Genomic DNA, 12,918 nt, shown 5'->3' with positions numbered 1-12,918 from the left:
GAACTGAACAGAGCTGAGCTGAAATTAATTTTTTGTGAGGGAAGAAAATTAGGAACTGAACTGAATTGAACTTAAGCTGAACTAAGCTATAAAAAACAACTCCTTAGTTTTGATTGAAGTAGACCAAAACTTGGAAAGTGCAAATCTTCAACTCAAATACAAAATTCATTTTATTTCATTTAATCTAGTCGGTTTTATGCATTAGTTATATGCTTGATTGTAAGGTAAAATCTGAGAAAAGAGAGTAATTATTGTCTTAAACCGTAACATGTTAGATTAGGTCATCTTGGCTTGACCCAACTTAATAATGAATGTGACTGTGCAAGAACAGATTAGGTCATCTTGGCTTGACCCAACTTAATAATGTTTTATGCATTAAGCTCAATTTTTTAAGTTTTGCCCGTAATTCATAGATTTATAGGCAGATCATGACACAATTTATTAACCAGTTTAATTTGTGCAAGAACTTTTGGTTCAAACTACAATCTACTTTCGATCAAAAACGCAATGTAACCCATAATTAGAGCAGTCAAAAGTTGACCCGACCCGAAATACCGACTCAAACCCGATTATTAACCGACTCATCTGAACCCGAAAAAATAGTGACCCAAACCCGACTTGACCCGACCTGAAACCAACCTAGACCCGAGTAGACCCGAGTAAGTGAGACCCGAACCCGAACATGAACCAACCTGGAGATGACCCGACCCGAATGTAACTCGTAAATTATTGACCTGAATCGAACCCGACTTGAACCAAAATAAACCCAAACCCATTTTAACCCGTCAAAACCCGAATTTAACCCGACTTGTTACTAACCTGACCTGAATTCAACCCGACCCGTTCCTAACTCGACCTGAATTTAACCCAACCTATTACAAACCCAACCCGAAATCAACCCGACTTGTTATTGACCTGGCCCAAATTCAACCCGACTTGTTATTGACCCGACCCGAATTTTACCAGACCTATTACTAACCCGACCTAAAAATTCAACCCGATATGTTACTAACCCGACTCGAAATCAACATGACTTGTTATTGACCCGACCTAAATTCAACCCAAATTGTTCCAGACCCGATTTCAAATCACCTTAAATGCAATTTAAACCACCTTATTATTGTTGATCAAAACATTTTGTCTATAGTATATATTTGTTGTATGGTAAAAGGAGATAATTATCTTCCTAAATTATAAAATATAGTTCCCTAGTATATTGCCATATATATTATAGTCAAAGAAAATAATTAGCTTGTTAAAAATGGTAATTATCTATTTATAGTTAGTTGAACCCAAATATTACCTGACTTGGAAATGATCTGACGTGATTGTAACCTGCAAATTATAGACTTGAACATAACCCGACTTGACTCCGAGAATGACCCGACTTGGAAATGACCAGAACTGATTGTAACCCGCAAATTATTGACTTGAACCAAACCCGACTTGAACCCGAGAATGACCCGATTTGAAATTGACCCAACCTGATTATAACTCGCAAATTATTGACTTGAACCGAACCTAACTCAAACCCGAGAATGACCCGACCTGGTTCTAACCAACAAATTATTGACTTGAAATATGAACTCGACTCAAGCATGATGACCCAACCCAAACCCAACCCGCATAGGTTATGGAATTAATCCGAATTGACCCGACCCGACCCGACCCGAGTTGACCTGACCCACTCTTACCGACCATAACCCAATCCGTTTACTCGAATTGACAGCTCTACCCGAAACCTCCAAAATTTCTCAAAAAACGTGGACATTAGTCTTCAATTTTGGAATTTTTTGACTTTTTTTCACCCGCAAATAAAAATTGTCGAAATGTTTACCATGGTCCCTAATACCCTTTGGAAGACCAATTGGGTGGGTGGAACAATCCTATTTGCCTTTACACGACCAACTTACCGGTTTACAACTTGCACCAATTTAGTTAAATCAAGCCTACTTTGAACATTTATGAAAACAAATAATGATCATATATGGTTCCAAATGTCATTATATGACCCTGAGATGTATCCCCTAAAATCTCAAAAAATTTCGACACCGGGCCTAGAAACATCCCAAATTTTTCAAAAAGCGTGTATTTCAATTTGGAATTTTTTAACTTTTTTTTCGCCCGGAAATAAAAATTGCCGAAATGTTTACCATGGTCCCTAATACTAGCCGGGAGTCCAATTGGGTGGGTGGAACCATCCAATTTGCCTTTAAACGACCAATTTACCGGTTTACAACTTGCACCAATTTCATTAACTCAAACCTACCACGAACATTTATAACAACAAACAATGATCATATATGGTTCCAAACGTCATTATATGACCCCGAGATATATGCCCTAAAATCTCAAGCCTTTTTGACACCGGGTCCCGAAACCTCCAAAATTTCTAAAAAAACGTGGATATTAGCCTTTAATTTTGGAATTTTTTGACTTTTTTTCGCCTGAAAAAAAAAATTGCCGAAATATTTAGCATGATCCCTAATACCCTCTGGGAGTCCAATTGGGTGGGTGGAACCATACAATTTGTCTTTAAATGACCAATTTACCAATTTACAACTTGCACCGATTTCATTAATTCAAGCCTACCACGAACATTTATGACAACATATATATAATGATCATATATGTTTCCAAAAGGAATTATATGACCATGAGATGTATCTCCTAAAATATCAAGCCTTTTTGACACCTCGCCCCGAAACCTTCAAAATTTCTCAAAAAGCCTTCAATTTTGGAATTTTTTGACTTTTTTTCGCCCGGAAATAAAAATTGCCGAAATGTTTACCATGGTCCCTAATACCGTTCGAGAGTCCAATTGGGTGGGTGGAACCATCCAATTTGCATTTAAACGACCAATTTACCGTTTTACAACTTGCACGAATTTTATTAACTCAAGCTTACTACGAATATTAATGACAACATATATTGATCATATATGGTTCCAAACGGTATTATATGACCCCGAGATATATCCCCTAAAATATTAATACTTTTCTACACCAGGCCCGAAACCTTCAAAATTTCTCAAAAAGCGTGGATATTAGCCTTCAATTTTGAAATTTTTTGATTTTTTTTTCTCCCGGAAATAAAAATTTCCGAAATGTTTACCATGCTCCCTAATTCCCTCCGGGAGTCCTATTGGGTGGTTGGAAATCCAATTTGCCATTAAACGACCAATTTACCGGTTTACAACTTGCACCGATTTTATTAATTCAAACCTACCACGAACATTTATGACAACAAATGTTGATCATATATGGTTCCAAACGGCATTATATGACCCCGAGATGTATCCCATAGAATTTCTAGTTTTTTCGACACTGGGCCCCGAAACCTCCAAAATTTCTCAAAAAATGTGAATATTATTAACCTTCAATTTTGGAATTTTTTGACTTTATTTTCGCCCGGAATTAAAAAATGCCTAAATGTTTACCATGGTCCCTAATATCCTCCGGGAGTCCAATTGGGTGTGTGGAACCATTCAATTTGCTTTTAAATGGCCAATTTACCGGTTTACAACTTGCACCGATTTACTGGTTTACAACGGCCAATTCAATTAACTTGCACCGAACCCGACTTGAACCGAAATTGACCCAAACCCGTTGTAAATCGTCAAAACCCGAATTTAACCCGACTTGTTACTAACCTGACCTGAATTCAACCCGACCCGTTCCTAACCCGATTCGAATTTAACCCAACCTGTTACAAACCCTACCCAAAATCAACCCGACTTGTTATTGACCCGACCCAAATTTTACCATACCTATTACTTACGCAACCCAAAAATTCAACCCGATCTGTTACTAACCGACTCGAAATTAACACGACTTGTTATTGAGCCGACCTAAATTCAACCCAAATTGTTCCCGACCCGATTTCAATTCACCTTAAATGCAATTTAGACCACCTTATTATTATTGATCAAATCATTTTGTCTTGAGAGACCAAGTCGGTTCAAGCCAGCAAAAGAAAAGAGCATCATCCTCAAATTTAAGAGTTAAATATAGTATATATTTGTTGTATGGTCAAAGGAGATAATTATCTTTCTAAATTATAGACTATAGTTCACTAGTATATTGCCATATATATTATAGTCAAAGGAAATAATTAGCTTGATAAAAATGATAATTATCTATTTATATTGAACCCGAATATGATCGACTTGACTTGGAAATGACCAGACTTGATTGTAACCAGCAAATTATTGACTTGAACATAATCCGACTTGAATCCGAGAATGACCCGACTTGGAAATGACCTAACCTGATTATAACCTGCAAATTATTGACTTGAACCGAACCCGACTTGAACCCAAGAATGACCCGACTTGAAGATGATCCGACCTGATTATAATCCGCAAATTATTGACTTGAACCGAACCCGACTCAAACCCGAGAATGACCCGACTGATTCTATCACGCAAATTATTGACTTGAACCGAACCCGACTCGAACCTGAGAATTACCCTAACCCGTTTTAACCCGAATTAAACCCGACCTATTGTTCACCTGACCCGAATGTAACCCGACATGTTTTTAACCCGATCTAAACTCGACCTAAACCTGATAAGAAGTATGAGCCGACGTGACCCGTTTCAAGCATGACCTAACCCAAACCCGACCTGCTAGGTTATGGAATTAATCTGAATTGACCCGATCGGAGTTGACCCGACCCTCTCTTATTTGACCCAAACCCGACCCGTTTACCCAAATTGACAGCTCTAAATTTTTTTGGTGGTTATTTTATTTTCTTTATCTTCTATAATTGCATATTACGAGTAGTGTTTTATTGCATGATTTTCTCTCGTGAAGAAGCCAATAATATAATGATATATATCGTGTTTCTAGAAGGATGGGATACTACACCTGCTCAATATGTCACTTTGTCACTAAATTTGTAGTTGTTGGATTTTATTTTAATTTTTTGTTGGCTGTCTATTTCATCTGAAAAGATTCTTGGCCATTGAGTCAATACTCACCTTTCTTTTCTAATTAATGGGGAATTTTATTTAATTTGCCCGAATTTTCTACTACATTTTCAAAATTAATGACACATTTGTACAAATATATTATTTTGATAAAAATAATACAAAATTAAGAGTTGGAGAGAATTTAGCTAAATGCATATTCTGCAAAAATTAAGTTTAATTTGTATTATATGATTAGTTGTGCTAAATTTAGGTATTTAGCAAAAAAAAGTATGTACTCCATAATTTTATATTGAAATTGATAAGAGTTCAATTAACCTACTTTGGTATGCCATAACTAATTAAAAAAAAAAAATACACTATCCTTTAATAAATTGCCAGCTTGAAAACTCAATTTTTTGCCTTCGAACATGTTGTTGGAGATACCTGTATTTACCATGGATGGTTTTTGATCCCCATTCGCGTTGGGCTTGGGGAAGAAACAGAAGAGCAAATAATTAACATCCAATAGTTCACATACTACAACTCGAGCTCACAAAGACAAAAGTAATTAACAACACGCAATGTTAATTTGACTTTAAAGAACAATTTGAGCTGAGTAGTCAAAATATAAGTAATACTTTATAAATGAATAAGTAATGTAAATTAAGTCAAATTGTTGCAACAAACATGAGATGAACTAGTAATAATGAAACTAAGAAATGTATCATACACATCCTTCAAAATGTGCATAGCGTGGAGTTCTTGAGCTACAAAGTGAGATAAGGAGTAAGGACACTAAAATCAAGTGTCACGAAGACGATAATATGACTTTCTTTAACGACTTTTTAAAAAAGTTTTTAGGAGAATCTCATCATTCTATTTGTCTCTTAACGTGCTTCTTTTCTAATCAAATTCCTAACTTACATTTCCTTTTTCTTCCATTTATTTTTCATCATTTATAGAATGTCATAATAGCTAATCTTTTCCTCAATTATTCTCTATGTTTCTTAGACATGAATTTGACTCATTGAATTTGTACTTGATTTTTTCACCACACGAATCTAGGTGGTTGTAACTATGATGACGCATCTAGGTTGTTGTTAACAACTGCCTAGTTTTTTTTTTAATTTTTTTTTTTTCATATAAAGGTTTACAGGTAAAAATTAAGTTCGTCTTCTCTTGATAGTCTAATAACCTAATTCATTAAATTGAAGAAAAATAAGAAAATTTACTATCAATAAAGAATCTATCTCTTGGTGGTTGTTGATTAAATGTCCTAATAACTTAATTTGGTGGTAGTTTGTTGCTTATTAGTTATTATATAGAATGATACAATGATTAACCTTACATTAAGCTCACAGCTCACTATAAGTAGTTTATAATATGACTTGATGGGAGTATAACACATCATACAAATCCAAGCGTGACTCTATCAATTGATCAAAACTCTATGTCCGATCCGAAAAATAGTTCTACTCATAAAGTCATAAGGCAATGCCTAGTAATTTTAGGTATTTGTAATAAGTAAAACCAACTTATAATGTAATGATGATATTTTGGGAATTAATAAGGCAATGCCTCGTAATTTTAGGGTTTTATTTGTAATAAGAAATTGTAATTAAAATTGTAGAGGATTTAGAATGCTTAATACAAGGTTTCAAAAAAAAAAAATTTAATACAAACCCTTAGCTCACAACATGTGACATGGCCTGTTCTCATACGTTGAAATTCGGTTCAGTTCAGCTCAGCTCAGTTCAGTTCAGTTCAGTTCAGCTCAGTCAGCTCAGTTCAGTTCAGTTCAGTTCAGTTCAGCTCCTAATTTCCTTCTCTTATAAAATATTCAGTTCAGTTCAGTTCAACTCAGTTTAGTTCAGTTCAGTTCGGTTCAGTCAATGAGAACAAGCCCTTATTATATTAATATATAGTATATATACAATCACACATTATGTCCCATTTCTTATACACACCCCCTTTTTTTTTGTTGTCTACTCCAAAATAAATAAATAATAAATGAATAAATAAATAAAATTACACATATATGGTTTAATACAGTAATACAGCTTTGGCTTAAATAATAAAGTTGGTAGAGTCAATCTTCTCGTTCTCAATCATGGTATTCATTTGAATTATATATATAGTGGTTGTTGCAATTTTTTGCATTTCTAGAGGCTGAAATTATGAAAGCGCTTTTCAGGTATGTTGATCATGGGTCATCCCACTAATTCACTTCAATTAACAAAATATATATCTTGTTAATATAAACAATAAAAATAAATTTAGTGTTACTTTACATTGATTTTGTTTTGGGTAAGAAAATTAATCAAAAATAGAAAAATAACAGACTCATATACAAAGCATATGATAAGAAATTTAATTGATAGATCTTACGGGGTACAAATTATAGAATAAGGGCCTGTTCACATTTACTGAATTGAGCTGAACTGAACTGATTGGAGCTCAACTGAACTGAACTAAACTAAGTTGATTAGAGCTGAACTGAATTGAGCTGAAATGAATATTTTATGAAAGAGGGAAATTAGGAGCTAAATTGAACTGAACTAAACTAAAATTAAGTAAATGTGAACAGACTCTAAGACTAGTTGAAACTTGTGGAAATTACTTGTATTTTTTTTTTGGGTGTGCGGAAGTCATTTGTATACAGTACCCCTACTCTATAAATAGAACGGAATAAGCTCAACTCGGCCCTATGTTTAAATAAGAAAATAGTAGCCGCCCAATATGGTAGATATTGTCAGTTTCAAAGGCATTGTTCCAGGTCGATCTACAAAATTAGAGTGTGCTGCCCTGCCCCTAGACGATGGACCTTGATCAAGAGTGTATTGCCCTGGCCCTATACGATCGACCCTAATCGACTATTCGGTTGTTTGTATTGAAAAGTTAAATTCAAATCATAATTTAGGGTGCAAATTTTGCTAAGGCAAAAGTATAATTCCACCATGTATGTCATATTTTAAAAAAAAAAAAAAATTAGGCAGCTGAGTAAGGGCCTGTTCTGAGTTACTTTACTGAACTGATTGGAGTTGAACTGAATTGAACTAAACTGAATATTTTATGAGAGAAGAAAATTAGAAACTGAACTGAAAATAAGTTGAAGATAACATGCCCTAAGGGCTTCTTCACGTTTACTCAATTGGGTTGGACTGAACTGAACTGAATTGAATAGAATTGAAATGAATATTTTATGAGAGAAGGAAATTAGGAGTTGATGAACTGAACTAAACTGATTAGAGTTGAAATGAACTAAACTGAACTGAACTGAACTGATTGGAGCTGAACTGAACTGAAGTTAAGATGAAGTGAATAAGCCCTAACTCCCAAAGAAGGTTCACACTTCAAGGTATGGAGTATAAGTTAACCTTCATTTTCATGTTTCTTTCTGTTGTTTTTGTGGTATAATTCCACCCATGATGTCAAAAGGTTTTATATTGCTCTCATATTACTTTATGTTTTCATTCCTTGGCTTGTTATAATAATAGTGGGGAGCACCGAGCACCATGAAGCTTTTGTAGTAGCAGCCCCAAGGCCCAATCCAACAATAAATGGGAAAACAAAAAAATGAGGTAAAATAAAATTTTGAATTAAGGGGGTTCACATTTACTAAGCTGAGCTGAATTGAACTGAACTGATTGGAGCTGAACAACTAAACTGAACTGAGTTGAAATGAATATTTTATGAGAGATGAAAATTAAGAGCTGAACTGAACTGATTGGAGCTGAACTGAACTGAACTAAACTAAACTGAACTAATTGGAGCTTAATTGAACTGAAATTAAGTAAATGTGAACAAGCCCTAATACGGAGTAATAATTATATGAAAATTAAATCTGGAGTTTACATCTTTAATGTACAAGTGTTCCACATACCCCGTTTATGGCCCTACGATATGGGTATACAATATAACCAAACATGATTGGTGAAAGAAAAGAAAATAAAAAAACCACCAAAAAATCAAGAAAGAAAGAGGAAACATACTACTACATGCAGCAAGTATCCCCTTTTATGGGTTTTTTCAAACAAACAAAAAAAAAATGCAACAAGTACATTTTTTGCATGTTTGAAGCTTTTTTTTTTTTTTTTTTTTTCTTTTCTTTTCTTTTTTTTTTTTTAAAAAAATAAATTAGCAATTAAAAAGACGATAAAAAAATTTGACATTTTAGTGGTGTTTTTACTCGTTTAATTATCATTTCAACATCCTATACTTTAATCAATTTGACTTTTTTCTGCATTATATTTCGGGTTTGCTCTACGATTCATTATTGGATCTTCTTCGTTGTTTTGTAGGAAATTGATGATCTAGTTGCAAGCATCAATTAGGTTCTTATTATGTTAATTACTTGGTTGGTATGCAGTACAATGGTGTCCATTTTTAGCTTTCATAAAAAAATCATCGAAATAATCCTTAGTATACGTCGTATATATTACTCCGTATTATAAATTAAAGTCGTCTAGCTTCTTGATTCATCTTTAATTATGACACTCATATAACTAACGTATGATATATAAGTTCTCTTATATTGGAGGAATTCTAGATGATTCAATAACTTGAGAGTTTGAGACCCTTCTTTTGGGTTCTAGATCAGATGATGACACAAATACAAAATTAAAGTTCGCTGTGATTTATTTCTTCCAACCTTGAATACGTACTTTTAGCTTCTTTTCTTTAATTTAAGGGTGACCCTTTTAACTAAAGCATGCTTTAAAGTTGTTAGGCTTTTTTATGTAAGTTTTTAAGGTAACCTGGTCTATCTTGCTTTATTATAGTGTTTATATAATTGAACTTTATGTTTGAACAAATATTTATCCCTACCTTCAACAATTAATAAACAAGGATCACATATTATTTGATTCTAATTTTTAAAATTAGATTAGATTTTCCAATTTACCTCCACCACCCACTGAATATTATATACGTACACATAGTATAAAAAAAGATCTATCCCCTCTAGCTTTTTAGGAAAAAATATAAAGAGAGAAAGGCTTTACTACAAATACTTTGAGATATCTCGAAAATTAAATTGATAGATGCAAATACTTGCGACAGAAAGAGTCGTGGGCGACATTTAGATGCACAAAGTGAAATTGGAATAGATTTGGGCTGAGGTTACGGATTATGAGATCGAGCATACATGGATACTTGGTGCAGAAAATTAAAGTTTTATAGGCGTTAGGTTGAACAAATTAAAGCAATTGCTTTGGCTTTTCTTTCTCACACAATTGCACTACAATACTTGCATGCTTAAACATATTTTTTGGTTTCAATGAAAAGCACTAGATACCTATTTTCTTGTATGGTTTCAAATTTTAGATAGAATACAAGTACCTAATTTTAAAAAGGCTTTGTTCATGTACCATAGTACTTGGTGGTATATATAATAATATGTTAAACACTTTACATACATTAAAGTGGAAATGATGTTGAAAAGAAATGATGGTTTGTTAAATTGTTTGTCACGAAATTTGAAAGTACACAAAGTCTCAAACGATCAATAATTAAATGAAAATCACGAGCAACCAATAAATTTATTAATTAATCTTGACCTATTAAAGCTAAGATGGAGTCATTAGACAAGGAGGTTTGATTTTAGTAAGTATTTTATTGGAATGAAAAATATAATTAGGAGCATCATGTTTATAGTGTACATGCTAAGGGAATGGCCTTGTTCAATTATTGACAAATTAAAGGTTAATGATAAACATAATAACTGATAAGTAAAAATTATAAATCCCGTTCAAAAAAAAAGTAAAAATTATAAATAATACTTCATCACAATAAATTTTAACAAAGAAATTGCATACTTTAATTTGAATACACACTAGTAGTAAAAAAGGATACTCAAATTAAGATTAATTATTCCAATAACATATCACTTTAAACAATCTTCCATTTCTTAACCAAAACTAAAAGCTGATAAAATCTGTGTTCATCTAATAAAACATAAAATTTGCAATACTAAAATAAGATAATTTAACATAAAAATAAACATTCAACCCCTTCAACATATCATGTCCATACTTCCATACTATCATAGCCATTTCATCATTATGACCATCATCACCATCAAGGGAGGAAAGCATTATTATTGGACCACAAAGATGGATTATTAATAGCATGACCATTGTATTCACCAAATTGACCCATCATCATTGTCATCATATTTGCATTATTAATGTTGTTAATACTAGTATTACTACTAGTACTAGCACCACCATTTGTAACACCAATTGACCCATTACCCATTGCCATACCATGATGATTATGTTGATGTGGTTGAGGAGGCAGAGGCAGAGGCAGAGGCGGAGGAGGAGGAGGTTGATGATCAAATGTGATCGGCGGACCCATCATATCCATGAATGATGACCATTGTTGCATATCAAGGTCATCTCCTTGTCCTTGCAAATACTCGCCTTCCAATTTTGTTTTTGTTTTAGGGTACATTGTATGCTGATATGGGGGTAAGCTTACCCCCAAGTGAGTATTATTATTAGCATTACTCTTATTGTGAATAATAATGTTGTTATTATTGTTTTTATTAGGGCGGATATTTTCTTTTTTTAAAACATCAACCCTCTTGTTAATATCACCTAAATGTTGATTAATCACCCAAGTAAGATCACTTAGGTCTAATAAACTCATATTTTGTATGCTCTTACCAGCCAAACATTGGTACATAACATGAGTCATGTCTTTTTCTCTATTATCCTTTTGTTGCTTCTTAAGTTGTTCATGTGCCTTAGCCACCCTTTGCCTAAGGAACTCCTCTTGGCTAACCATCTTCTTCACCTTCTCCATCTCCGGCAGCCTCTTGAAGCTCGCGATCACGTCTTTGGCACCGGATGGTGCGGGCCACACCACTGGTCTGGTCTCATACGGGCTATAGAGAATGGCACAAGCCTTGACATCACATAGGGTGGTCAACTCGTCCATCTTCTTCAATAGGCCTCGCTTTCTCTTCTTGTAGGTTGCCTTTCGAGCCGAGTCATTGGCGATGAAGGCTAGCTTGACCTTCTTCCTTGTCATTGTATAAGAGAGGAGGAAAAACAAGAAGAAATGTTTTTTTTTTGGGTGTGATTTCTCCTAAAGAAGTAAGGGGATTATATACACATTTTTTACAAGGGAATCTAATTTATGACAAGATTATGATTATAATTACAATTATTTACCACATTATTTTTGTCATTAAAGTAGAAAATGCATTATGATAGCTGGATGAAGATATTCAAATGTATCATCAAAGATAATTTTTTTGGTTGACTGCATGGTTTGCTACTAGGATAAGTTTAATAGTTATAATTAGGAAATTATTTTGATATCATAAGAAAAAGGAAAGAGATCCTTTTATATAATTAATTTGTTGATTTGTTAGCATTGATTATGTATAAATTTTTTAAAGCCATTGTCTCTAGCCAAGGATAATAATGTTGTGTAGATTTCAAATTGAAACACATGTAATATATGATTATGATGTAGTTAATCAATTTGATTTGGAAAATATTTAGTCAAATTGTTTTCTTTCTTTGCTCAGATATGAAAAATAAACAAATAAATACATTCAAGTGATATTTTTTTTCATTGAAAAAAAAAAAACTTAAAATAAATAGGAATCGAACTTGGGACAACAAGATGTGGTATCTTATAATTGCTCAATTCTAAATTAGTTGACACGAATTCTGGTTTGATTATCTTTTATGATTTATAGATATATATGTGAAAAAAAAACCCCTTAGTTATGTATGTAGGATTACTTGCATGTGTTATATTTCTCCAATGAAGAATGCGTGTTTTTAAATGTTGATTGTTTATTATTTTTATTTTTAAATAATTAGAGATATTCAAAGTTGAATTAATATATTGACGAACGTCATTAAAAAATTGTCAACTAAATTGAAAAGAAGAAGTACATGTCATACAATAACGAATGAATCATGCATTGTCACAATCAAGAAGCATATAATGAGTACGTATCAGTATGATTTTTCTAGTAT

At 33.2% G+C, this 12,918-nt stretch overlaps 1 protein-coding gene across 1 annotated transcript; it reads right to left on the bottom strand.

Annotated features, from left to right (window-relative positions):
• Window positions 1–10,993: 10,993 nt before the first annotated feature.
• On the bottom strand, window positions 10,994–11,953 carry LOC145578288 (uncharacterized). The gene has a single exon (XM_081635633.1). It carries the CDS (start codon window positions 11,951–11,953, stop codon window positions 10,994–10,996), a length of 960 nt encoding a protein of 319 aa, XP_081491759.1.
• Between the last annotated feature and the right edge of the window lie 965 nt (window positions 11,954–12,918).

The sequence above is a fragment of the Chenopodium album genome, chromosome 14 (assembly GCF_948465745.1).
Source record: "Chenopodium album chromosome 14, dcCheAlbu1.1, whole genome shotgun sequence".
NCBI classification, from domain to species: Eukaryota; Viridiplantae; Streptophyta; class Magnoliopsida; order Caryophyllales; family Amaranthaceae; genus Chenopodium; species Chenopodium album.
This window is presented reverse-complemented; position numbering and strand designations above follow the sequence as displayed.

Coding starts and splice junctions, on each gene's coding strand:
- LOC145578288 (XM_081635633.1), bottom strand. CDS start 11,953: ATGACAAGGAAGAAGGTCAAGCTAGCCTTCATCGCCAATGACTCGGCT.